Source organism: Dama dama, chromosome 10 (genome assembly GCF_033118175.1).
Source record: "Dama dama isolate Ldn47 chromosome 10, ASM3311817v1, whole genome shotgun sequence".
NCBI classification, from domain to species: domain Eukaryota; kingdom Metazoa; phylum Chordata; class Mammalia; order Artiodactyla; family Cervidae; genus Dama; species Dama dama.
Window position 1 is genome coordinate 42237880 of NC_083690.1, and position 27145 is coordinate 42265024.

The 27145-nt window shown below is 51.5% G+C and overlaps 1 protein-coding gene across 11 annotated transcripts in view; it reads right to left on the reverse strand.

The window, feature by feature from the left end:
• Window positions 1-27145, reverse strand: part of SUN1 (Sad1 and UNC84 domain containing 1) — a 43095-nt gene that overhangs the window by 7810 nt on the left and 8140 nt on the right. Inside the window, exons 2-19 of one of the 11 annotated variants that reach the window (XM_061153853.1) lie at window positions 26045-26181; window positions 21738-21834; window positions 18118-18267; window positions 16370-16554; window positions 14707-14733; window positions 14414-14599; window positions 9693-9893; window positions 9171-9254; window positions 8873-8983; window positions 7804-7902; window positions 7185-7278; window positions 6546-6604; window positions 6249-6394; window positions 5332-5508; window positions 4585-4671; window positions 3550-3593; window positions 2119-2254; window positions 521-775 (exon numbers count right to left, since the gene is read on the reverse strand). In XM_061153853.1, coding sequence (XP_061009836.1) covers window positions 521-775; window positions 2119-2254; window positions 3550-3593; window positions 4585-4671; window positions 5332-5508; window positions 6249-6394; window positions 6546-6604; window positions 7185-7278; window positions 7804-7902; window positions 8873-8983; window positions 9171-9254; window positions 9693-9893; window positions 14414-14599; window positions 14707-14733; window positions 16370-16554; window positions 18118-18267; window positions 21738-21814 — 2118 coding nt within the window. In that variant the 5' untranslated portion in view covers window positions 21815-21834; window positions 26045-26181. Of the gene's footprint in view, window positions 1-520; window positions 776-2118; window positions 2255-3549; window positions 3594-4584; window positions 4672-5331; window positions 5509-6248; window positions 6395-6545; window positions 6605-7184; window positions 7279-7803; window positions 7903-8872; window positions 8984-9170; window positions 9255-9692; window positions 9894-14413; window positions 14600-14706; window positions 14764-14897; window positions 15107-16369; window positions 16555-18117; window positions 18268-21737; window positions 21835-26044; window positions 26184-27145 lie in introns of those variants that run through there. The other 10 variants (XM_061153845.1, XM_061153846.1, XM_061153847.1 and 7 more) reach the window with 10 other exon arrangements.

Genomic DNA, 27145 nt, shown 5'->3' on the forward strand with positions numbered 1-27145 from the left:
CACAGGAGCAGAGACAAGACTTGTGTTAGTGACAGAGACAGACTTTCAGTGAGCTCTATGTGGGGCATCTCAGCAATGCCAGACTTGAGTCCTGCTTGTGACCACGGGGACCCTGGCGAGGGGGCCAAAGCCAGACACCTGGGTTCAAACACGGCACAAAAGGCTCAGAGCCAGAACCCCTGGTGCCATAGAAAGTGGACAAGCAAGGGCTAGCATTAGAGATGGTAACTGGGACTGCACTGTGGGAAATTTTTGTGTAATTCCAGAAGGTATGTGGCTACCAGGTAGACAAAATCTTTGGGACAAAAAGATTAATGAAGTATGAAGTGTAACACTTCCAAGAAGTAGTCTGACAACAGGAAACCTACTTTCCCCACACCCACCTGGAGCTAAGCACTTTTTACACCATCGCGACATCCTTAAGGAACCATCGTCAGAACAGGACATCAGCATCTGCCAGCTTAATAACCACATGGGCAGTTTCATCACCATGTGACTTAAACGTTCCTTGTCTACTCACCGCTTCTGTTATTCCCGAAATGCCTGCTCCGCTCACAGCAGACACTACAGTTTCGGAGGTCGGCATCTCTCTTGTCACAGAAATGTGGTGCGTGATGTTCCTCAGGATCTGCAGCTCTAAATCTCGTAGCAAAACCTGCACATCACCCTTGCTCACAAACTTAGCGGACAGCTTCCGGAGCAGCCAGTCGACAGAAGCATCATGCTCATCTCCAGAGAACATGAGTCTGAGCGCCTCTCTGATTTGGACATCCACCTAGAAACATCATTGGCGACTGTCATGTGAACGTACTATTTTAGATGAATCTTTCCAACTCTCCATTCAGTCCCCTTACACACCCTGGAAGGACCACACAGCTGATCAAAACCCACGGCAGAAACGCGACAAAGTTTCTCCTTTCATACAAAACTTAAGAACCCTCCAAAGATACTGGGATACATTCAAGGGGCAGGGACAGAGGAGAGCAAGTCTGGGTGCTCTGGGTGCTGGAGGGGGCCCTGCCCCAGGTGAGGTGCAGAGATGACGGGGCCCCAGCTTCAATTTCAGTCTGAGAAGCTAACAATCCCATACACAATTGCAGATGTGACTTTGCGCAGGGAGGAAGTGTCTCGGTGCGGTTTATACACAGACACCCGGGAAAGCGCAGCTCCTGTCACGCCGCCAGCCAGTGACCTCCCCATCTGCGCGCTCTGGAATGTTCCACCACGCATGTCAGCCGCCGCCCCGCCTCAGGCCACCTCAGCACCAACGTCACAACTCTGCACGCGTGTCCACGGCCCCCGCGTGGGCTCTTTCACCTCTGCCCCCGAGTCCCCAGAGTGGGGCTGCTTGTCTCTGAGACAAAGTCTCTGTGGCCCATGGCCGTCTCAGGGCCTTCCCCCAGGAGGCTGCAGGCCCCTGTCCCCCAGGCCCCCTGCAGGGACGGTCACCACCCCACCAACCTGAGGATCGAGGAGCAGGTGTTCCCGCAACCTGCCACCCACTCAGGGAGACAGGTCGCCTGCCAGGCTGGGCTGCACCTAGCGTCTGACTAAAAACACACGGCTTCAGGGCTGTAACAGTCCTATTTTAACGCAGCTGTTGTGTGCTGTGAAACAGTACACCGTTACAGTTACAGTTGTTTGTGTATTCATCGGTGTTTCTCAGCCTCAGGGCTCCCGGCACCACAGACCTACCCACCCCCGCCTGCCTGCCCAGCTCGGCAGCGCCTGCGTCTCTGCAGCGTCAGAGCTCTCCCCGCCTGCAGCTCCAAGCGTAGGGGCTTCTGCTTCTGTGTGAGGATGGGCGGCCCTGAGCCAACGTCCTGACGCGCGGATGTGAGGCACGTGCGTCTGCTCTGGGGACAGACAAACTGCCCCCCCAACCCATACACAGGCGCGCCCTCGGAGGGAAAGATAGGCCAGCACCCACACCTCGTGTCACTGGAATGGAAGGAATTCGAGGGGAGCTGAATTTTTAATTATTTCATTTAAAATGTTCAAGAAACTTCAAATAAAGTTAAAATAAAATTTTTAAAGAAAGCTGAAATTAAAAAAAATTAAGGCACCAACTCAGTGTTTTTATTTTCCATGACAAAACATAAAAACTGAGGCACTGACCTTTTCATGGATGGCCTCCACCTTCTCACAGCTGGCTTGCCCATGCTGCCAGCTGGACAAGTCTGCTTTCAGGTGCCCCAGCTCCTGCTCCAGACGCCCAACCAAGGCAAGCAAGCGCTGCTCCTCGCCAGCCCCGCTGCAGGGGAAGGACAACAGCGCCATCAGGGGAGAGGCCCCGTTACAGGCAGGGTGGCTGGCAACACCCCCCTGCCCCCAGCACAGGGACGGTTCAAGTCAAGGGCCCAGAGACTGTTCCCACCTCAACGTCCGCACCCGCACACACACCACACACACCTGCCATCAGCAGTGGTTACACCTCTGTTGGGTGGGGGAGGGCACCTCCTAAACACCATTTAATATGTAAAACCTACACCTATCTCCTTAAAATTCTGAGACTTCATAAACTCATAAATGAGACTATGTTTATTGGTAATCACCATAAAGTCAAGTATGAATTTTTCATGCTACTGGAAGAAAAAACTAAACTAAAAACATATGGCTTCAGGGTTTTAACAATCCTATTTTAATGCAGCCATTGTATGTTATGAAATGGTAGTGTTATATTTATAGTTGTTTATAGGCAGGAACAGTTGTGGAGATACCAACAGTTCAAATCTCACAAGAGTGCCCTCGGGGGTGAACACTGCAGGGTCTGCACGGTCTGTCAGAGGGGCTTTGACACATAAAGGCCCTGAAGGAGAGTTAAGAGGTCTGCCACTCACATCGTCCTGAGGCCTAAAAACACGACACAGGACCCACAGACACACTGGGGCCAGAGACAGGAAGACTGGAGGTCAGAGCTCCCCACTTGTTCTCTCCCAAGTGAGTTACTGGAGTAACAGAAGGGTAACAAGGGCCAGGAGAGCCCGGGTGACAAAACCAAGTGTGTGAAAAAGACGGCAGCTCTGAGGCTCACAGACAAGGGAAGCGCCACGTGGCTGAGGGCATCGGGAAAACGTGCGGAGAAGGAGCAAGCAGGGTGTGATGACCAAACATGGCACCCACAGAACTGCTGAGGGCCAGGGCTCAGAGGAGGCCCAGCCGTGCTACAGCCACGCCGGCTCGGAAGGCAGGTCTCCTCGAGGGGCTGCCGCACTGCGGTGCCCCAGGGCGAGCAGAGGACCCGGCAGGAGGCCCACCGCACCCGGCCGTGAGCCCGCAGCCGCTCCTTACCCCGGGGTGGCCCTCCAAGCCGCGACCAGGGAGGGAGGCTCCCCAGAGCACACGGGCCCCGCATCTTTGGTGCGGCGTGGAGGTGGATGGCAACAAGCCTCCCCCAGCCTCCTCCATCCTCAGGTGCCCTGAGAGCCTCCCAGGAAGACAGCGGCTGGAGCTGACACAGGAGCCCACCACTCCTGTGCTGAGACGGTGCGGCCCAAGGGACACCGAGGAGGCCAGAAGGCGGGAGAGGAATTGTGTGAAACGTCCTACCTGACTGTTCTTAGCCTGGCCTGCTCTAGCTCCTTCTGGATGGCCTAAAATGATTGAGAAACAATGTTTAAATACACATGTTATGCACCAACTTTCCCGGAAGTCACATACATGACTACATACATGTAAATAGAAACAAATACACATTTATCTGGGATTCTCCCCCTTAATTTAAAGCCCAGCCCAGGCTGCTGGTAGGCAGGTGAGGGATGTTTACTTTACTTTTCACAACAGACTTTAAAAGACACATAGTGTCCATTCAGCGAGGCACACAGTTCACCTGGGAGCAGCTTGACAGATTTTCAAACTAAGCAAGCAGCTCCTATAACCAGTACCCAGGCCATGAAGCCAGACTCCGCCAGCCCCACCAAGTGTCCTAAGCGTGGCAGGGCGCGGAGGAGCAGGCTTGCACACGATGCTGTGCCTCGTTAACACGGTTTGCTCACAGCCGTGCAGGCACAGCTGGACAGAGGCCCCGCTCCGTGGTGGCAGAACACGAGCGTGGGACGGCCGCGGACACTCCCAATGGACGAGCAACGCAAACCGCCGCCTCGGATGCCGTCTGCGGCCAGCCCCACCCCGAGGACTACGGTCTCCCCTGAAGCAGCAGCTCCCCCGCCCCGCCTCCGCGACACCTGACGAGGCCAGACTTTCCCCCAGAAAATCCTCTGCAGACAGGTCAGAGCGCTGCTCCTTCTCCCCCCGGTCCACAGACACCGTCCCCCGTGGAGGCAGGAGGCAGCGAGTAGAGCCGTCCCCACCCCACACCTGGCTCAGACCCTTCCCCTCGAAAAGACAGATGGGAGCCCGTGAGCTGGACACACGTGGGAAGCACTAAAGCAACACTGGAACCACCCAGGAAAAAGGGGGCAGTCAGAAATACTGCTTTTTAGTCTCATGAAGGACGACAGCAAACGCCCTAGAGCAGCACCTTCAGAGAGGCTGGGGATGTGAACACAGCCACTGCTGATGCTGACTTTTGTCAAGCAAACCGCACTGCGGGGGCTAAAAGTGAAAGGTCAAGTGTATGAATACCTCAGATCTTTCTGTTAGTTCTCCAAGTACATCTTCCAGGCTGGAGATGCGCAATTCATGCTCTTGGTGAAGTGTCACATAGTTGGTCTTGAAAGGGAAAATGAATGAAAAATGGCAGAGAAAATTAAGCAGCAAATAAGCCCAAACCTGTCAGCCAGGCCATGCCGTTCCTCCACAGCACCCCGCAGGGAGGACATCCTCTCTGGGTCTAAGTTCAGACGTCTGAAACCTGCCCTACGGTGGTTCTGAGGAAAATGGACTGACAATCCTTTCTTTGAGAACCAAACAGATGAGACATGAAACATATATATATATATATAAATATATATAAGCTCATGGCTCCATAAGGACTAGTAGCTGCTCTTAACTATCTCATGATCTTGAGATATTTGAAATAACAGATTTGAGCAAATTTTCAGTTCAGCGACAGTAAGATTTCATGCAATTGTGTTCGATCCACTCACGAAATAAAATGCAGGCCAGGGACAGCCACGTGTCCAGCTGCAGCCTGCCTTCCCTCCTGGGAGACACCCACAGGCCCCTCTGCCTGCCCCACCCTGTCCTCAGATGGGGCTTCTCCTCGGGAGTGTCCAGAGCACCCGAGCGCCGGCCAATGCCCTCCCCGCAGCACCCCACCACAGGGCCCTCCTGCTCCATGCCTGAGAACTCCCTGGTGTCACCGTGGAGCCCGGGACCCCGCCAGCACCAGCCCCCTTGAGATGCTGCCCCCCGCCCCACACTCCTCACCGGGGGTGACCCCCCCTCACTGCTGCCGTCCGCCCGGTCCACCCGAGCTTGCAGCTTCTGGAGCAAAGCCGCCAGCTGTCCAAGCTTCTCATCATGACTGTGACACTGTCCAGACAACATGGCCACCTGCCTCTCCACCTCACTCATCCGACGCCAGTGGAAGGCCTCATCACCAACCTGGAGAGTAAGAGGTTCCAAAGGCGACAAAAAGATAGGACAAGTCCAGACAGCAAAGCAGCGCACTACAGGAGAACGTCAACTACAGCTCACACAGCCCAAAGGAAAAGACAGAAAGACGTTCCTCAGTAGTGAGTTCCTTTACATGGCAGCCTGTGGGTGGTTTTTATTTTTTGCTTTATGCTTTCTACATTTTCCAAAGTAATAAAAGCTCTTTAACTGAAAATGAACTGAATGATGAGATGAATTGAAACACAGAACTTCACTGAACTTCACAGGCACTGCGTTTTCACAAGCGAAGGTCTGTCCATGCACCTTCCTAACTGCACAGAGGAGCCTGTGCTGCATCACACTTGGGTAATTTTCAAAGTATTTCAAACCCTCCACCAGCAAAAACATTATATGACTCATTAAAGGCTTAGATGATGGTTAGTATTTGCTAACAGTGAAGTATTTTCAATTAAGGTCTGTACATTATTTTTTTAGATGTAATGCTATTATATACACTTAAAGTACCATAAGGTAAACATAACTTTCATATGAACCAGGAAACCAAAAAATCTGTGTAATCCTGGAGCAAAATCCACAGTACTTGAGGTGTGCCTGTATGCATTACTCGAACTGTTTCAGAACAGGTTAAGGAGCCCAGCTGAACTGCCCTGGAGTTTACAAGGAATGCAGAAACTCACTTGGGAGAACAGACTGGCAATGCCAGGAAAGTGCGTCTCCTGACTGATTACCTGCAGAGGCTGGTTGGGGTGGGAGGCAGCGGGTGTGAGCGTGGTCCTGGGGTCATCCACTCTCTGCACTCTGTGGCTTTGTGTCCAGTTTAACACAGGCAGGAGCGAAAAGACGTCACCCTGGCCCCATAATGAAACACCTGCACCTCAAAGGAGAGAAAAAGCACCTGTATACACATGTGCAGACACTGCTCTTCAAATGACAGATATTTAAGTGCTCTGTTTTTTCACTAATTCACACACATATGCCAGTGTACATACTAGTCATGTAAGGTAACAAAGTAAAATTGTACTTACCTAGTAAAAGTAATAATGGAATGAGCAAGATTAAAAACTTGCAAATATTTCGAAGGCACCTAGGAACAAAAAGAAGTAACTTGGGAAAAGCGAAAAGCAGGGCTCACCAACATACCTGACCTTGCTAGGTAATTTTATACAAAACACACCCCCCGCCCTCATTTTAAACTGAAAGTCCACAGGCCAAGAGATGCAGCTAGCTTTACGCACAAGGTCAGTAGATGCCTACAAGAGAACCTGCCCATGCAGGGCTGTCCTCAGGGCCCATGTGAACAAGGCAACAGGTCAATAACTGTCAACACGCTGGGCTGGGTGCACAGCAGGGCACTCAGGGACTGCAGGCGCTGACCCAGGGAGGCAGCCTGGCGCCAGGGCGAGGGCACCAGGAGGGAGCCAGGGGCCGGGCCCCGTCCTGAGCACCCTCCCAGCGGTGTGATCCAGGACGCCTTGCTGAACCTCTGCACCCCAGTTTCCTTGATGACACCTGCCTTTCCCTTTGCACAGGACTGGTTTGAAAAATTACGTAAGAATATGAAAGCACTTTGCAAAATATAAAATGGTTAAATCAAACGAGATCATGAAATCAGCATAAAACCAGCTCTTTAAAACACCCAGCTGACATGGTATCGGTCCCCTTACCTTGTAAGAAGAAACACATTCAGCCAAGAGATCAAAGTAACAAGCTGGTACCATCCAATCCCAAGCCACCAGAACACTCCAGACGCCGCCTTCCCTAGAAGAGAAAACGCCAAAGGTCTTGCGGGGGTGTCTTCAGGAAGAGCAAATCCCTAATGGACAGCTTTGTGAGGGTGGGACAGAAGCACAGGAAATGTGTTAACAGACACTTGAAAGTATATCAAGATGAAGTTAGGGATGAAGTATATAGGATGATGCTTAGTCATCACAGCAGGAATACCCATAACTCAAACAGGAACATAAATAAGCCACAAAGCAACATGTCACACACAAGACAAGATACAAAAGGGAAAACCTAAGTCCATGCACTCCCAACTACAGCGAAATTAAGCAGCTAGACTTACACAGAACCCCACACACCGAGAAACAAAGAAAGCCCATGCAGCTAAAAGCACAGGATGCTATTAAAGAGTATTTCTAACAAAGGGCAGAGCACGCTACACGAAGAATAAAGGCACGGAAAGCGAAAACGAAATGTTTACTTGGTTAGGTAACCAGTCTACTGCAGGTGCTTAGCCGCCAAAAGCCAAGGAGCGCTAACACGGAAGGCCAAGACAAGCACCTGGGGCGGCCGCGGCCAAGCACAGCGCCGACAGCAGCATCCGGGACCCACGCCATCCTGCGGCTCCGGCCCTGCGCAGCGCCTGCCCCGAGAGGTGACCTGTGCCGGAGGACGTGGAGGAGGGGCGCCTTCAGACCCCAGCCCCGCTCGCGGGCAGAGCCGGCCAGCACCAGTGTGCACCACACCCGCACCCGTCCCATCAGAGCCCACGGCCTCCCTGCAGGAACAGCCACGGCTCGTTTACGTCCAAGCAAGACGCTGACACTAACTCATGAAAACCCTGCTCTGGGTCGCAACAGTTTTCATTCACTTCTGCCTACGGACACGTAGGACATAAAATGCAGAGGTTTCTCATGAACCCATGGGGGGCTGGCTGGCAGCTGCCCTGCATGCAGGTGCAGCGGCGGCGGGCAGAACGTGTACCAGAAAGACACCGCAATCACATAAAGGAAGTAAATGTAACACTCGCCAGCAGTTAACAGGCTCTGGGCGAGACAATGGTCACTCAGACACCAGAATGAAAATCTTCCCACACTGGTGAAAACTGGTGGAAAATATCTTGGAATCCCAACTGGCAGCCCCACTGGATGACAGAATAAAACACAACAAACTTGATCCCAAATATCACACATTATATAAGGCAGAAAACTGCTTGTGAAATCACCTGTTCTCATTTTTTAAGAGTAACCACTGGAAGTTAAACACTCACACAGCATGTGTGTGTTGACTCCTGAAAATGTTAAGTAATTCCAACTCAGCTGATGTGTAAAGACACATGGTGTTAGAGGCTTATCTTTTTTTCTTTTTAATCTATAGCTTTATATTTATTAATTAACAATGAGAGACAAAACCACTCAGTTCGCCTCAAATGTGCTCCTCTCCACACACTTCATTTACACTAGATACACTTGCAGAGAAGCTTTTCAAGAATGATAGTCTCCGTATTTTAAACCAAAGTTACTACTTTCCTGTCAGTTTTACTAAGCCCTTGAATTTCAAGCACAAAGAAACAGTAAACAAGGAGCATTTGTGAAAACACGACAGAACCAAGACAAAAGCGCCGGACGACCTGCGCGGGACAAGGCGAGCCCCAGGGTCCCTGCCAGCCCTCCTGGCCGCGAGAGCTGCGAGTGGGTGGTGACGTGCGTTTCCAGGCGCTTCCTCCCCTTACAGTCGTCGCCTGCAGGGGTGGGACAAGCAGTTAATCGGACAGATGGACAAACACACCCTGTCAATCTCAATGGTGCGCAGCAACGGCAGTTTGAAACAACCAGGAAACTCAATTCACGCAAACTCCCAGCCAGCGCTGCTGGTGCTGCCGGCTCCCGGCCTGAGGGCCATGGGCCCGCATGGCCCGCCATACTTACACAGCGACGCCCCGTTTGCACGGAGGTGGCCATCCTCGGCGAGGGGCGCTCTCGCGTCCATCCTCCCACAGTGACGGGAATGAGCTGCAACAGAGGTGACAGGGGCTGAGCCGGAATGGGGCTCCGCAGGGCGCAGAGGGGCGGGGGGCCGCCTGCCGGGACACGCCCGCAATCACACAAGGTGGGCCTGCTTCAGTCACTTTTGAAACATCATTGTAAATGCCATTCAAATAATTTTTTTTACTTTAAAAAGGTCATAAGAATAAAAAGAGGAGCGTGTTAACTTTTTATTTACTGTTTAAATGATGATTGACGTCCAGGAAACGTCCAGAACTGCAGAGAGAGAGAGGTGCAGAGCAAGGCTGCAAGCAATAGAGAGAGACAGAGAGAGAGAGAGAGACAGAGAAAGGCCGCACAGGTCAAAGGCAGGGCATGAGCTAAGCGTTGCATGGGGAAGAGTGTTTTCTCCACCTTGAAAGCGCTTGATTTGGTGGAAAAAGGAGAAAAAAATTATTTAAATACCTTTTGATTCATGGCTTTCTGACTCATAGCTTTTTGATTCACGATCTTTTGATTCACAACTTTTCAATTTGTACTTTTCTGATTCATAATTGAGCTTCATTAAAACCACTTGGAAAAGCTGCACTAAGAACGAGGCACAGGATGCCGAGGTGTGCGCGGCCAGCGACCAGGTGCCATCCCCACGGCGGGCTGCGCGGCCTGCTGAGAGACCGTGAGCAGTTACTCTTCCGGCAAGGCGGGGTGACGCACTTCAGCTAAGGCGGGACCCACCTTTTTTTTTGGCCGTGTCATGCAGCTTGTGGGATCTTAGTTCCCCAACCAGGAACTCAACCTGGGCAGTGAAAACTCGCAGTCTTAACCACTGGACAGCCAGGGCATTCCCGGGAACCCACTTTTAAGTGGGCCCCTGCTCGGCAGAGCCACAAAGCAGCTGCCCTGAGGGCACTGGCAGCGCCACACGCGTCTCTCCACGGCCAGCTGTGGTGAACACGGGCTCTGAGAACACCAGGCCCAACACTTCACAACACACCACCGCCTTCAGGAACTGGCAAACGGCCTCTGCCCCGACCTCTGGCCCAGCAAGCCCACTGTGCTCCCAGCCACAAGAAGACCCTCAGAGAGGAGCAGCCCCCTCAGAGGCGCTCTGGCAGCTCGTGCAGCCGGGGACAGAGACCCCGACACAGACACTGAGGCTCTGGAAGCTACGGTGAGCCTGGTCAAGGGTGCCTGCCCGCCCGTGGCTCCCTTTCCACAGCAGCCAGCATGTCAGGACAGACAGTGCCACCCCTGTAACCTGCAACACCCAGGGCTGTGTCTACACGTCACAGTGGCTAGAAATTTCCATGACTAACAGAGTTTCTTCACTGAGTGGCAGCTGAAGAACGAGGCTCGTGCCTGCCCTGTGACAACCACAGGACGGCCTGGAGACGGGGCCGCCAGCCTGGGCCACCGGAAGCAGAGAGACGCGGCCCCATCCATTCATCCCCACTCAGCTCTGTGAAGTCAGGGCACACGCGTGAAGCCAAGGGGACTGGAGGGATCTGAGTGCGAGTGGTTTAGAAGAAATAAGGTCAGAGCTCCAACCCTCTCCCCACATGGCCTGAGTGAAACAGCAGGCTCCTTGTGAAATGGAGATCTGAACCAAAGAAACCAAAACTGGGACCAGAAACCCGTCAGGCCCACTCTGTGTGCCTCCACTCACAGTCCTCTGCGTGCGACACCACGGTGTGTACTTCACGCAGAGGTTGGTAAGAACAGAAAAAAGTTAAGGAGGCCTGAATCCATGGCCTGTCTCACTGACACAAACACCAAAATCCATTTTTCATTCATCGGTTGGCAACATTTAAGAGAACAAAAATACAGACTCCTACTTAGCAACAGAACATGAATGGGACCCCCAGCTGGCCACGCAGGAGAGCAGTCCTGGTCAGTCTGCTGGGAGGTCAACAGGAACAATCTATCTAAACTGACACTATACATCACCTGCTTTCAGCGGTGATGATAATGATTCACAAGCTGCCAGCTGGAACAATTTTTAAGTATATTTAACTGCTGATGGTGGTTTCTACAGGCTCAGAGCTGCTCCTCCTCAAAGCCGGACAGCAGCATTTCAGCTGCTTCACAGAAGCCGTGCCACGCCGTCCACTTCAACCTCAGCTGCTCGGGGTCACAGCTCTCCAACCCTGAAGTCGCCCACCCCTCTCCCAGAAGCAGCAGACGTTCTGTCCTTCCTTCTCTAAAGACTAGGCCTGGTTCAAGAAACGAAGTTCTGTTCAAAGCAACTGAGACAACTGATAAATTTTCAAAGGAATGACTTTTCATTCATTCATCTATCCTTCTTTCCTAGGTTTACACCTTCTACTGGAGGACAGGTGTGTCACCTTAGGGAAGAGAAAGAACACAGAAGCCTGTGTTTTCAGATTCCAGCTCCCTGAGTCCTCCTATGGGGTCAGCCAGGGGGCCAGGCAGGCCCGAGGGGCAGCAGACACACAGGAGCAAGTCCTGGCAGAGCCGATCTCCACGTCTCCAACACCACAGGCTTCTCACACAGATGCCGATCCTCACGGCAGAACTGAGTCTGCTCATGAGCGCAAGTCTTAGCATCCTGCTCTGTTCAGCACTGTTCAATGTCCAAGGAAAGTATGTGCAAGGCTTTTAAGGTCTTTTTTATGTAGCCCAAAAAATCACATTTTTTCTACAATGCACTCAGCCTAAATCAGAAGGTTTCAGACTCAGAAACTGCACAGCTCAGGCAGGACGTGTGGCGTGTGACACAGCTGTGCTGCTTTGGGCCTGCCTACCCTGAAGACTTGTGAACGAACTCATGTACACCCAAAGAAAACACAGTTTGTAGAAGTGTACAAATAGCAAAGCCTGAATGTCCACCTCCACACCAACTTAACAAATTTTGATACAACCATAATGCAACATTAGGCATCAAAAAGAATCTAAGTTCATGGCAATTACCATTTAAAATGAAACAACTTGCAAAATCACCTATTGGAAGCAAAGACAAAAACATACTCCATGTTTCTGTAGGAACATGAAAGCAAAATTTAGACTGTTACACAACACTGAAATGATACGCTAAAATGGTAGATGGTTAAGCCCCCGTTATGTGACTTTCACCTCCTTAAAACAGCAGGACGTTCCATAACGAACAGGGTGAGGTGACGGTCCCTCCAGAAGGGACACCAGACAGGAACTGGGGAGGAACAAGGAGGGGACTCAACTTATCTGTGCTACTTAAAGATTTCACAATGAGAATGTAAGGGAAAAAAAAAAACAGAACCGTGTGGGTGGCGTTGGCCTGCGATTGTCACACATGTTTTGAGTAAACATGCTCATATAACAGATTCCACACAGTATGACCTAAACCACACAACAGAGAAAGCGCCTCCGGGTTCAAGTTACAAGTTATTCTAATTTTCTTCCTTGTACACCTCTGGGATTTTCAAAAGTTCTTTGATAAATGTTTCACTCAAATAATCAGGAACAAATTTTTTTCAAAGGTAGTAAGTTAGCACTGGCTCTACAGAGCATTGCTATGATCTAAAAGAACAAGGAGCACAGTAAGAATAGAAGCCCAAAGTATCCGTAACTGGTTTTCTCCCCAAAAACACTCAAGATCGACTTAAGCAGGAAGTGGGGTGAGTATCCAGAAGCTGCCCTCTGAAGACCCCGCCGATAGCGCAGCGGGGCTCAGGCCACCGTCCCCAGCTGTCAGGACGAGTGGCTGGCTGCCAGCAACAGAGATGCAGCCAGGGGTGAGCAGCAGACACGACCACAGACAGGCGGCTCCGTCTGGCAGCGTGTGGGGCGCGCTTTCACCCTAAGGAGGGCTTTGCGCTCCATGCAGCAACGGCAAGCTTCAAATGCAGCCTCAATGCCCGACACGCAGCACATCAAGTGTGGGGCCCGGGCCCCAGCCCCAAGGGAGCTCCCAGAGGACCAGCGGCTCGGGGCCAGGTCCAGGTTCCATCACTCGCCGGGAAGCGTCTGAAGCTGGCTGAACCCATTTACTGGTCTGTACGATGGGGGTGATGATGCTAACAGCGACCACGACAAGGGAGACAGCTGTCCCGGAGGGCTGCTTTGAGGGCCGGGGAGGTCATGGGGCAGAGCCCTGGGCAGTGTGAGTGCACGGGACGCAAGTCTCCACGGCACCCACACACGACCCCAGGACCAATTCCCTGCCCTTCTCCTCACGGTGTCCCTGCTGCTCTGCCAGCCCTGAGGAGGGCAGGAACATGGCAACTGACAGAACAGAGAGCCCAGCCAGGGGCTAAGGTGCGGAAATGGAACTGAGAGTCAGCCTGGGACCGTCCTCCTTCACGGTGAGACGGTCACTCGAGAAACAGGACCTGGGCGCCCTCGTGCACACACAGGACCCCACCCCGCCCTCCCGCACTGTCCCCTCCCGACCAGGTCCACCTGCACAGCGTGTCCCCCCACCGTGCCAAGCAGACAGCGCTCAGACCACACAGACGTGGGACCAAGGGCTTGGAAACAAGGCAATGCATATTTCAAGTCAAGCGCGCCCAGCCTCCCACACCTGAAGGCAAAGAGCAACTGCAGCAGCCGTGAAGCCACTGACGGGGCACCTTGGCCAGGTGGCCCCCGGAGGAGCCTCTGTAGCTGCGTTCTCCGTGGGGACCTGGCAGAGGCTGACTCTCTCTGGGCAGGTGCTGATCAGAACTGATCAAGCAGGCACACGGGGGCCCAAGGGCCTCCCCCTGCCAGTCAGCGGTCGCCCCGTGAGACCCTCCGCCATGCCTGCTGCCCTCCCAAAAACGCTGGTGTGCCATGTGCCACCTAGAACTCTCGCGCTCTGGTGGGCTGTCCCACGGTCAGGACAGCGACCCACACAGAGACCAGAGACGGCCTGCCGCCCCTTGGGGCACATGGAGCCTGTGTGCCCTTAAGAAGGAAGAGTGCGTCTGCAGGTCCATTTGGAACAGGGTTTCTCCTGCTTACTCTAAAGTTCAGACAGACAGACTCTCAAACACTCCTAGGTACAAGACCCACCACATCAAACGCAGGCTGGGAGAGGAGGAGGAGGAACAGAGCTCATTTTTGGTGCATCTCTTAAAGAATAACTTTGAGCTCAAACCTATGGTGAAGACCGTGAAGTCTGTAAGACAAGGCTGATAAAAAGAAAATGAAATAGCTAGTATTTGGACATGAACCCTTTTCCTCACTTTTAAAAGAGCAAGACTTACGTTTCTGACTCCTGTCCCTGGAGTAGACCCTGGAGGCCGGACCGCGGGCTGCAGAGCAGGCGGTGAGCATGCTCCTGCGCTCGGAGAGGAGGCTGCAGTCGCTGCAGGTGTAGCCGTTGCTCCCGGCCGCCTCCGTGGCCCCAGCGGTCACCTCACCGTTTCCCTGAATGGCGGCTTTATTCCCACCTGGAGTTTGCAAAAAAGAGATGGCACCTGCTTGTTACAGTCTGAAGACACCTAACTAAAACCTCCATCTTGAGAAATGTGGGGGAGAAAAGGATGAAAATAATTACCTTTAAGATCTCCATCATCATCAAGACCTAAAAAACACACATTTTTTTGCTGTTGAGCTAAAATGATCAAAACAGGACAAAATGCACACAAGCAAAAATAAAGGTTACAGTGGTTCATAAATGAATATTATGGCCCTGGTCAAGACTGACTTCCTATAAGGCCTACAATTAATGAAGATTCCTCTAGGTACCTGCAGACGTCTGCTTTCCATTGCAGGAGAAAGTGCATCTCTGAGGAAAATGCCTATACACACTCTTCATCCTACACACACACCCCCCCCATCTCACACACACTCACACACCATCTGACACACACTCACAAACCCGTCTCATATGCTCACATACACCCCATATCACAAGGCTCACAACCCCAATCTCACAGTCATACACCCCTCATCTCACATGCTCAAAACACCCATCTCACAGTCACACCCCTCGTCTCATAGTCACACACCCCCATCTCAGTCACTCATCCCATCTCACAGTCACACACCCCCATCTCAGTCACATGCCCATCTCAGTCACACACACCCCCGTCTCAGTCACACCCCCCATCTCACAGTCACACACACCCCATCTTACAGTCACACACACCTGTCTCACAAAGTCACAACTCCCCATCTCAGTCACACCCCCCTCATCTCAGTCACACGCCCCTGCCTCACAGTCACACACACCCCCATCTCACACTCACACCCCCCCATCTCAGTCACATTCCTGTCTCACAGTCACACACACCCCCGTCTCAGTCACACCCCCCGTCTCACAGTCACACCCCCCCCCAATCTCAGTCACATTCCCGTCTCACAGTCACACACCCCCCCGTCTCAGTCACACGCCCCGTCTCACAGTCACACACACCCCCGTCTCAGTCACACGCCCCATCTCACAGTCACACACCCCCGTCTCACAGTCACACACACCTGTCTCACACCCCCATCTCAGTCACACACAATCTCACAGTCACACACACCCCCGTCTCAGTCACACACACCCCTCGTCTCACATGCTCACGCACCCCTGTGAGCAGAGGAGCAGGCAGGAACCGTAGCGCCAGTGCACTCGCCCCTCTGCTGCCCAGGCACTACTCTGCTGGTGAGCAAAACAAAACCAACATGCAGGCCAGGCCTCCCCAGACCAGCACACGCTATTTCGAGAGCTGGTCTGCTCTCTGCATTGCCTCAGAACGGGCAGCCTGAACGTCAAGGGGACACAGCAGCTCTCGGCCACTCAAGCCGTGGCCCCTGTGGCTGTCGTGTCCTCTGCAGCAAGGATGGGGCGCACTGCTACTGCTCAGGGGGTCAGGTCACAGCCACACTGCCTCTGGAGTCCGTCTGTCTTCACCAGGTTCTTCCCGATGAATCAGAAACTGCGGCCCAGAACCTGAAACCAGGCTGCTGAGTTTACCAGTGATGGTACGTCAACAGCGCACAGAAGTCCTGCATTAGACGGTCATGAGCCTGGCCCGAGCCCTCCACGCCACCTTCTGCAGCAGGACACACACTTGGCCATGGGAGGTGGTTTCCTGGCGTTTCCGATCTGATTCAGAGGAAGGCCTCAAACGTTCACTGGGCTCCCCCCACCATGAAGGGGCAAAGCAACAAACTGGCCACAACACTCCTTCCTCTCAGGACAACCAGAGAAATCAGCAGAGACAACTCACCCCAGAAGTGGTCCACTTTGGTCTGCTCACGGATCAGAGACTCATCCAGCACGGGAGGCCGTGGACAGGCTGCGGCCTGCACGGTGCCCGAGCCGCCATGGCTGACAGCCGAGGACAGGACCTTCCTTGAGCTGGGGTGGACACTAAATGCCGACTTGTGTGTGCTGCTGCGCTGTTTGGCTAGTCTAAAGAGGAAACAGTGAGGAACAAGTCTACAAACTGTCTAGTGAATATAAATGATTACGTTTTACCAACACAAAATCTTTGCCTGACAATGAATAGTGCTGTTAAAGTAACATTCTCTTACATCCTTCCTGCTGTAATAAAACACCTATTAATCTAAAAAAGGAACTGCTAAGCTAGCCTCCAAGAACTCCTTTGAAAATTGTATGCACAGGTACTTTGCAGATTACTTGGGGGCCCAGGACCCCTGATAGCTCAGTTGGTAAAGAATCTTCCTGCAATGCAAGAGACCCCAGTTTGATTCCTGGGTCTGGAAGATCCCCTGGAGTAGGGAAAGGCTACCCACTCCAGTATTCTTGGGCTTCCCTCGTGGTTCTGCTGGTAAAGAATCTGTCTGCAATGCGGGAGGACCTGGGTTTGATCCCACGGTTGGGAAGATCCCCCGGACAAGGGAAGGCTACCCACTCCAGCGACCTGGCCTGGAGCATTCCATGGACTCTACAGTCCATGGGGTCACAAAGAGTTGGACACCACTGGGCGACTTTCACTTCGTGACCCAAAAGGGGTTAAAAAAAAAGACAAGTCACGGCACCACAGGCACAGCCTGCGGTTTCTCAGTCACAGTGAAGGCAGAGTCGCGTCCAGCACAGCGAGGAGAGGCTGTCACCAATCCTTTCTGCACTGGACCCACCGTGACAATGGACACGAAGCCCAGGAAGACGAGCTCCCTGCCCTCCTCCCCAGGGACGGAGCAGAGACAGGAAGGCCCCACGAGCACGCACACCAGGAAACCTGATCCTGGAGCCACTGGGGACAGAGAAGCAGCCTGCAGAGCCAGGGTGCCCACAGCCACCCCAGTGAGCCCTCGAACCAGGACGTCCAAGAACATCACTGCAAGTGAACCCCACGTGGCCGCAGGGGCACAGTGTGTGAGCGGTCCTGTGGACGGGGCGGTGGCGCCACGGACGTCCACGCCCAGCCCTGCTGTCAGGCCAGAGGCCTGTCCTCCCACCAGTCAGCATCCCCACTCCCGAGAGACAACTACTCAGGCTGGAGACTCATCGCTCTTAACGTGAGCAATGCTAAAGGAGAGCTGTTAATTTCATTCTTCATCTCTAAATGGCAGAGGGATCCTGCACACTCCTTCTTGGGCACAAATAAGTGATGGGCATGTGGAGAGTTCCAAAATCAAGTCAACAAGACAACCATAAAGACAGGTAAACATCTAAACTTAGGCCTGTGCCCATCAGTCCACACAGAGTTTGTGACCAGACTGCCGCACTGATGACACAGACGCTGCAGGGCTGTGTGACGGCGGGCAGGCCCCCTCCCTCCCCCCGGGAGCCCGCACGCGGCCGAGCTGGGGACACTGGCCCGAGAGCAGGGTGTCCTCGCCCTCTAGACCGACGCCAGACAACCCACATACCCCAGGCCTGGTTTCAGCCTGGTCCACAGCCGAGCTACAGCCATGTGCGCACCGGTCTGTGTGCACACACGTAACGGCAAACTGCCAACAGTAGGGTCTACAAGCCGGAACGCGGAGCGCCGGTCCCCGTCTCGCTCACCTGGCTGTGCTGTCCCCGGCAGGGCCGTCCCCGGCAGCGCGGGCTGTGGTGACCAGGCGCAGACTGCGGCGGGACATTCTTGGAGAATCAAATACAGGATCCAACTTGTGTTCGGTCTCGAAATCCAGAGCATCAGAAGAATAACTTGAACTAGAAGGAAAAAAACCTTGTCAGAGATAAACACCAATTACAGCACCACTTTTAAAGCAAACTAACAGAACGTGCAATCTAGTGTGAATTTTTAAAAACAGACATTAGGATGTGAAGCCTTTCCTACAAAGTAAAAGCAAGCTGGGACCAACCCGGCCCACAGCTGACACGCCCTCCACGGGCTCTGACCACAGCCCCTGCCTGGGGTTCAGGTCTAGGGCTGGCTCTGGGAAGTGTGAGAGACGCGCTGAAGTCACCAGCATCCCTCCATAGGCCGTGAAGTCAACACTGTCAGAAAACTACAACCTTTACTGTTAATAGTGGACCCTGCCTGATAATGCAGTTAATGAGACAGGGAGCCCAGGAAGCTGCTGAATAATCAAAGAAGAGGAAAGGAAAAGCCAGTGACTGAGCCAACAGTGCCACTTTGCGTCTGATTCATCGTTAAGTCCAGAGACGGATGGTACAAAGAAAACCCACTTCCATGTAATTTCCTTAAACCAAAACACAGGTCCTTCTGCGCTGTCAGCAAGCTTTCCAGATCCGGGAACATGAGTGGAGAACCTGCTCGGTGCCTCGTGCGGGCGGGGGTCCTAGAGACAGTCCAGCAGTTAAGCAGGACAGTGAGGACTCCACACCTCCAGGAGGCGAGCTCACACCCCGGCAGGAAGGAGGTAGGGGAGGGAGAGGGCAGAGCTGCCACAGGGAGCAAAGCAGAGGAAAAGTATATTGCAGCCGAAGGCACAAGGGTGGGGCTGCATGAACTTGGGCCCATTTGCAAACAAAGGCCTTCTGGAAGCGGAGGGAGACCTGCTCCCTGGGAGGCCCCGGGCAGGCCCAGTGGTTTATCTGCCGGAGGTGGAGACTCTGGAGACACCTGGGGGCATGTCCACAAGGCAGCAGAACAGGCCCCAGTCAAGACAGCAGACCACTGGGCTAAGGATCTGGACATCCAGGGTAACCAGGAGCATCTGAGTAAAGTAAATGGGCTTTACATTTCTGCAATTTACTTTATATTATAAAAACATTTTCAGAAGTGCCCCTGGTGGCTCAGTGGTAAAGAATTTGCCTGCCAATGCAGGAGACACAGTTGGATCCCTGATCCTAAAGATCCCGTATGCCACAGAGCAACTAATCCCCTGCACCAAAACTATCGAGCCTGTGCTCTAGAGCTTAGGAGTCTCGAGCACTGAGCCCACGAGCTGCAACTCCTGAAGCCTATATGCCGTAGAGCCCATGTTTCACAAGGAGAAGCCACCACGCTGAGAAACTTCACGTCACAACTAGAGAGCAGGCCCACCCTCCACAGCCAGAGAAAAGCCCGTGCAGCCACAGAGACCAGCACAGCCAGGAATAAAGAAATACAATCACAAAAAAATTTTTCAGAATCAAGCTCATTATAAACTTAGATCTGACACTGTGCTTAGTGGCTCAGTCGTGTCCAACTCTTTGCGACCCCATGGACTGATGCCTACCAGGTTCCTCTCCCAGGCAAGAATACTGGAGTAGGTTGTCATTTCCTTCTCCAGGGGATCTTCCCAATCCAGGGGCCGAACCCAGGATTCTCGCATTGCAGGCAGATTTTTACCCTCTGAGCCACCAGGGAAGCCCACTTTAGGTCTGACCATGTTAAATCAAACCAACACAAAACAGCTTCAAGCTGCCGTGTCTATCTGAGGCATCACCGATAGCTTAAGGAAAAGGTTCTTAACTTTAGAGGCTGGAGTGGAGGCAGGACAAAGTCTGCACTAACCCACACTGAATAGTGAGGATGCTAAGCTCAACATAATTTTAATACAAAATATAGTTATTACTCTTCCAAAATTACTTTACATAATTTTCTTAAATGAAAACTGTAATTATTTCAAGTCAGAATTCACCACGTAGATGTGGACTAACACCCCTCCACCAACTTCCTCTTCCGAGATGTAGGCCTCGACCCCCGGGGCACTGGGGTTCCCATCTGGGCTGGCCAAGGGCCAGACGGTGCCTGCCGCCCACAGAGCTCTCGAGCCTGAGTCTCACACACCCTCCCATGAGCTGGTCCTCTCCCAGGCCCTCCTCCGGTGCCCTCCCAGGCTACGAAGTCACCCTTGACCCTCGCTCCCGTCAACCACAAGGCCTCCAGTGTTCCCTCCCAAACCCCACACCCTGCCCAGTACTGCCCGAGCCCTGTCCCCACGGAGTCTCAGCTGAATGTCTGCTAGGCTCTGCAGAGCACCGTCCCCATTCTGAAGACCCGCACAAACCTGGTCCCACCCCTCTGGGTGGAAACCCTGTGCTGACTGCCCTCCTCCCACCAGCACACCTCAGCCTACCTGCCTTTCCCACTCCAGCCCTCATCCACCTCCGTGGCTCTGCTAGAGTGACCTGACTGAAACAAACAGTGCTGCTCTCCCAAGGGAGAGATCCAGATAAAGGGATATTTAAAGACTGTATTTAAAATGGATCATAAAAACAGATAAATAACTATAAAAACAAAATTAAATGGGTTATAAAAACTAAAAATAAATTACCAAGAATTATTTTTATGCTCCACAAATACAGAATAAGGAAGAGTTTTACTTGAGTTGGCCCACTCATTTTGTTCTAAAATACTACAGACTTTCCATAAAAACAGTACATGTTACTATGGAAAAGCATAACATGATCTAAACTTGTGACTAAAAACTCAAATCATTAACTATCAGGTTTGAGTAATGCTGCTACGAAGTATGTTTCTGAAAATACCTTCCAATTTTCTTTAAGTTTCGATCACACTTTTAATTTTTAGAAGACAAGCCATTGATAAAACTGACACTAGCATCTTTCCTGTGTGCTCTAAACATCTTGCCAGGATGCAAAGATTTTTCTGTCTGCTAATCAAATCCTCACCAACCTAGGAACATCATCCCTTTGCCATTGGCCCATAACTTTACCATACTTAAGTTTCATCTCAACTGTCCCTTCTACTTGGTAAACTAGAAAGGCAAAGAGCAAGTCAATGCCTCCTAAGACTTAGACTTCCAGGCGCAGCACAAAATCACAATACAAATAAAAACAGGAGACCCGGCACTGCATCCGCCAGAAGCCGTGCTCCAGAAACCGAGGCTTCACCAAGACTCTGCTCAGGGTGCCTCCTCTCAAGGGCAAATCACTTTCCAGGTTACTTCTGTCAACTTTAAACTGCTCAGCCATCAACATAAATCACAAACCCCAACATGACCACACAGATGTGCTCTTGAGACCACAGCCCCCTGGGTGGAGACTAAATCAGTCATTTGCAGTGATGAATCACTGAGTCATCAGAAACGTTTGGTTTTCAAAAAACACCCTCATAATTTCCATGTCAGTTTAGCAGTTTTGTAAAACCAGAGCATAACATAAAGTTCATAGACATTTTCACTTTCAACACAAAGCAGCTGGGTGCAAGTACTATGAACCCCCCAAAAACCCCCCGGCATTCAAGACAACGCACACGTGCAGCTCACCTGAGTGCATACGTGTAGCCAGTGTTCTCGGGCACACACTGGGGAGGAGTGTACGTGTGGAGCCGAGAGAAGTCCATGCTCACGGTCTCAAAGCATACTGCAGAGAGTGGGAAAAGCAACGCAGGCTGTTAAAGGCTGGGACACACAGAGGAGCCCTGTACAAACTGACTCAAGAGCTGCCGTCAACACTTTGATCAAACAGGGCCAGTTAGAAGTTAAAGCAGGGTTGCTTTTTTCCTTTTAAGCAAAGGAGACAAGTTTTCTCACGGCTCCAAGTCCAGAGTGTAGTTAGTTGTCAGACTGAGTTCCCTAAAATGATAAATCTACAAAAGCAAAGGGGGAAATCCTAGACCGATTGACTGAAAATGAAGAGAAAACAGAGAGTAGCTCAGAACCCTCTTCAGAGCGTATTTTTTAAATTCCTGAAGGTGTCCAAACATTCTCACGCCTTGGGAATAAATTTTCGTTGTTATTAAGTAAAACAGCACTGACTCTTGTTCCACGGTGAAGATCACCCCCATGCTTTCCTCGAAGGTCAAGTTTTTTTAATTATACAAGTGCCTCAGAATCAGAAGACTGCAGGCTGAATAAGAGATAAGCTACAAGCTCTGGCTACACTTTTATTTTTCCCCCCAAAAAACACAGATTATTTTTAAATTTAAAAGTTTTGAACATATTGTTTTCAAGGTTGTCATCCAGATTTCTTTGAAATGACTCAAATTTTCCTCTGGCTAAAAATACACACTTCAAAAAAAAAGAAAAAAAAAAAAAAAAAAACCACCACCACACCCTCATAGGAGTAACATGAATCTTAATCTGTTGTTCAAAAACCAAGGCAGATAAACCTGGACAAAAAAAATTCACGCATAAATGACTGATTTCTATAAACTAAGCCAAAAGTACTTAAAATTCACCCCATATTCTTTGAAACAATCCAGGTAGACTTTTAAAAACTAAGTTCCCACAGAAACAAACACCACACACACAAAAAAACAAACACCACTGTTTACATGATAGGACTGTCACCATGCCGACTAATTTCGACACTGCCCCGCCCCTACTGGGGACCTGGCTCGTGGGCCCAGGCAGCACATGCGCCAGACAAGGACAATCACTCTATTAACAGACACCTGGAGCTCCTGCTGCCAAGAGCAGTACCTGAGGCGAGCCCACGTCTGTGTTCAGCACCCGCCCACGGGCCTCCCTGTGTCCCCCTCCAGCAGCGGAGCCCAGGTTCGGCACAGGTTCCGCGGGCGGGGCTGCACCCAGCAGAGGGTAACAATGGCTCTGCCGGAGCTCCGCGAGCTTACCAGGCAACCAGAGTAGCCCCAACACGGAATCTGCTCCCAGCCCCAGCTTCATTCCCAAAGCGACCTTTCACTTGGCTGTCTACCACCCGCTCAGTACCATCCCCAGGTTAAAGCGGTTCTCACTGCTGCTTTTGTTTTAATGACGGTTTTCTTTCATCATTTCCAAACCTGTACCTTTTTAAAAATTATTTATTTATTTATGGCTGTGCTGGTCTTCGCTGCTGCAAGGCTTTCTCCAGTTGCAGCGAGCAGCGGCTGCTCTCGCTGCGGTCGGCACAGGCTTCTCACCGCAGCGGCTTCTCTTGCTCCGTGTGGTACACAGGGTCTCAGGTGCCCGGTCTCAGGTGCCCAGGCCCAGCAGCTGAGGTGCATGGACACGGCTGCTCCTCAGCGCCCAGATCAGGGGTCGAACCCGTGTTTCCTTCATTGGCAGGTGGATTCCACCACAGAGCCACCAGGGAAGCCCCGCTGCAGAAGATGTTGACCAATGTGTCTACAACTCGTATTGAATACAACCTAGTGAGCTGAGTATTTGGATCGGTTCACACAAAGTCGTTTGCAAAGTTATAAACGACTGAGTGGCAGGTGACTGAAAGCCAAGCAGCACTGAAGTATCACGACGATGACGTAGAGACATCAGAACGCCCGGCTGAGAACAAGGCCAACTCCGACGGGTCTGGGCTCTGACCTCAGCTCTGCCACGAGCTGACTGGCTGCCTGCGCCAGCTCCTCACACTCAGGCAGCTCTGTGAGTGGCGGCAGAGCTCCAGGCAAGGCCGCAGAAGGGCTGCAGTGAGGGCCAGCCCATGACTGAGAAGAGAAGAGTCTGGAGAGGAGGCCATTGGAAGAACTGACAGCCTTTTTACTTTATTCTATTTGCAATGTATCCATAATACTTTCTAACTTCATTTACTTGAAGTATAGTAGATTTACAAGATTTCAGGTGTATAGCAAAGTAATTCAGCTATATATACATACAAACATATACACAAAGTATTTTTTATCCTTTTCCATGATAGGTTACTACACGATATTGAATACAGTCCCCTTTGCTATACAATAGGTCCCTGTTGTCTGCCTAGTACAGCCTTTTTATTTTAAGAAAAGTTACATTAATATGTTCTCACGTTTTCATCTACCTAAAAGAGAGGTTAATTTCTAATGGGGGGATAACAGTGTTTTCAAAGCTGTCAGAAGCAAAGGACCAGCTACAACCACACCACTCAGCCTGGTTCTTCCTATCGATAAGACAGATGAAGCTGAGCAATACCACCCTTGTCAGGCTTAACAGAGGCCTTCTGCCACAATTCAAAAAGAAATGTGACTTCTTGTCTCTGAAATAAAATTCTATCCAAGAACCAAGTGTAGCTACTGGCCATCAGACGAGTCTCCTACCACGAGCAGGATAGGGTTACAGCAAAGTGACCGCGTAAACGTCCTACAGGCGACAACACAGACACAAGCTGGTGGCAGGCACGTGGAAGGCTTTTGGCTAAATGTTTTATGAGGGGAGCTTCAAACGTAAAACGCCCAAGGATAACACCGTGGAGACAGCACTGGTGTGGACACACAGCTCTAGGAAGACCAGCCGAGGTCTGGAGGAAAGGCACACAGGAGACGGTGGAGGGCAGTCTTGGCCATGCTGGTTGGAGCTCAGCGGCCACAGGAGTGGAAGGAATGGGAGACTGAGGTCAGTGCTCTTACTTTTCCCTACTCACGCTGACTTCACTTCTGTAACCACAGACTTTGTGTTCAGTACACACGTGTAACATCTTCTGCAGAACCCACCCCTGTTTAATCAGACCTGCGGCTCAGGGAAATGCCGCCCTGGCCTTGACTGCCTCCAGTGCCCAGAAAACCACCTCCCCACGCAGATCCTCCCAAAGCAGCAGGTGGGTACAGAGGCTGCAGCAAGCTTGACTCAGAAGCGCGCCGAAGGGGGAGGTGTGCTGCCCTGTGCTCAGTGTGGACGCGGCTCGGGGTGCAGGCGTGCTGTTCCTCTCCACACCCCGCTTCTCCTCTGCCAACTCTGCTGCCTCAGTCTGCCTCCCTGGACACATCATGATGTGGCTTCACAACACTTTAAAATTAATCTCTAGTTCCTTTCATAAAACACGAACATTAGATAAAATTATAGAATAAAATAAAGCAAAGGAGAATTAAATGATGCATGTAAAGCAATGCCTGATACATGGCAAATACTCATCAAGTAAGCTTTAATTATTTTGTGGAATACAATTACAAAGTCTGTTTTAATTGTTTTTTAAAGAAGGATTTTTTTCTTTGTCTTCTGAGTTAATAATCCCCAAGATTGAAGAGTCACTCACCCCAGCCTCAGTGAAAGAGAAAGTCCGGCAGCAGCTCAAATGGCCGCACCCCAGAGCCCGCAGGCAGAAGGCCACCCCAGCCTCGGCTCAGCAGGACCCCCAGCAGCGGTCTCCCCGCTGCAGGGCCTGGAGTGTCCCCAGAGCCGCTCCCGGCTCCTCTTACACCATTGCTACTTCAAGCCCGAGTGTAACCTTAGAACGTTCCCACTTGCAGCAGGGCCTGTGACTTGAGGGAGATCAGATCTGCATTTATAATCTGAGCAGTATTGAAAGAGCAAGTGAAATAATGAATTGAAAATGTTTTCATCAGCATCAGAAAATCCTGAAAAGAATTCCAAGTCAACATTTTGCAAATACGTGTGTTTATAAGGAGCTGTCCTGTGCAGGCTTCACTGTCCTCATTTCTCTAGTCTCTTTCAGGCCACACCCTTCTCCCAACGGTGTCACTACCGGGCTGACCTCCTCACGGGCCACGTGTCTTCTGCGCCCCTAATGTGGACATGGCGGGGCGCACGGCGGAGCCGGGCTCACACCAGGAAGCCTCCAGGCCCAGCAGGCTAGCGTGGGGGGGAGGGAGGGGGTGCTCCCTGGGAAAGAGTGCTCTTGAACAGTGTTCAAACTGCCAGTCCCGAGTGGAGGCGGTGGGGGTGGCGGGGGGTGCAGCGCTCACCTCGGCAGATGCGGCCGTGAGTGGAGAAGGAAGTTCCGGTGTCACCCTCTGATCGTGTCCTGGCGGCCACGCACACAGGCCAGCACGCACGGGCAAAAAAAGGTCCTCTGTCTAGGCTGCAGACGCTGGTCTCAAACCTAGGAAATGAAGTAAGTGTCGTTACCAACACGCAGATCCTAGCGGGGCTTTAAAGTATGAGTTAAGATGCCTCATCGGTGACACTTGGCTTCTCCTTTAAAGCTCTCCCCTTGCCCAGGGCACACTGTAATATTTACACCATGTGGGAGAAGTAAAATAAAAAGTTCAGTTTTTGTTCTTGAATGCTTTGGTCAAAAGTGGATTTTAGTTCTACCACGACATATAATTTGAATCTCTACTATTTAGAACATTTGTACTCATCAAGTGACAATCTAGAAGACATGCCTGAAAAATATTAAAAATTACAAGTCACATGGTTGAAAATAGAGACTGAAGCAAATGGCAATACCAAAGAAAGAAAATAAAACTGTAAACAGCACTGAAATAAATTAGCACAAAATATTTTCTTAGGAAATGCTATCAGTTCTTAAATAAAACTAGAAAAAAATCAAACTTTAAAAATGGTCTGCAGCATTTCTTCTCATTATTATAAACCACAAGCATCATCATCTAGTAGGTAATTATTTTTTATTGAACCATGCATAAGGCTATCAGAATTTGCTCCAAAGGCACTGTGTTTATAAAGACAAGCAAGTCACAAATCAAGGTTTCTATGAACTGATGGGGTTGCTGACCAAGTGGGCCGAGCCCAGAAGTGAGCCTGACGGACACAGGCTGACACGGCTTCCCTGCACAAATCCTCAGGGGCAACACGACCTTGTTGTCAGCCCTCGCCAGAGTCCCCTGTGAGCACCGAACCTCGCCCTCAGGAAGCGCGGCCGTCCAAGGGGTCGGCGCCAGACAGCACCCTCCCCTCTCTGGGCACAGGGCCAGACACCATCTGCCGCAGGCCATGTCCAAGGCCCTGAGCTGATGGCGGAGGCTGCACTGCCTGCCCCAGGCCCTTGCCCCTGCACACGAGGCCCAGCCTCACTCCCACCAACTCTGCACCACACAGGGTTT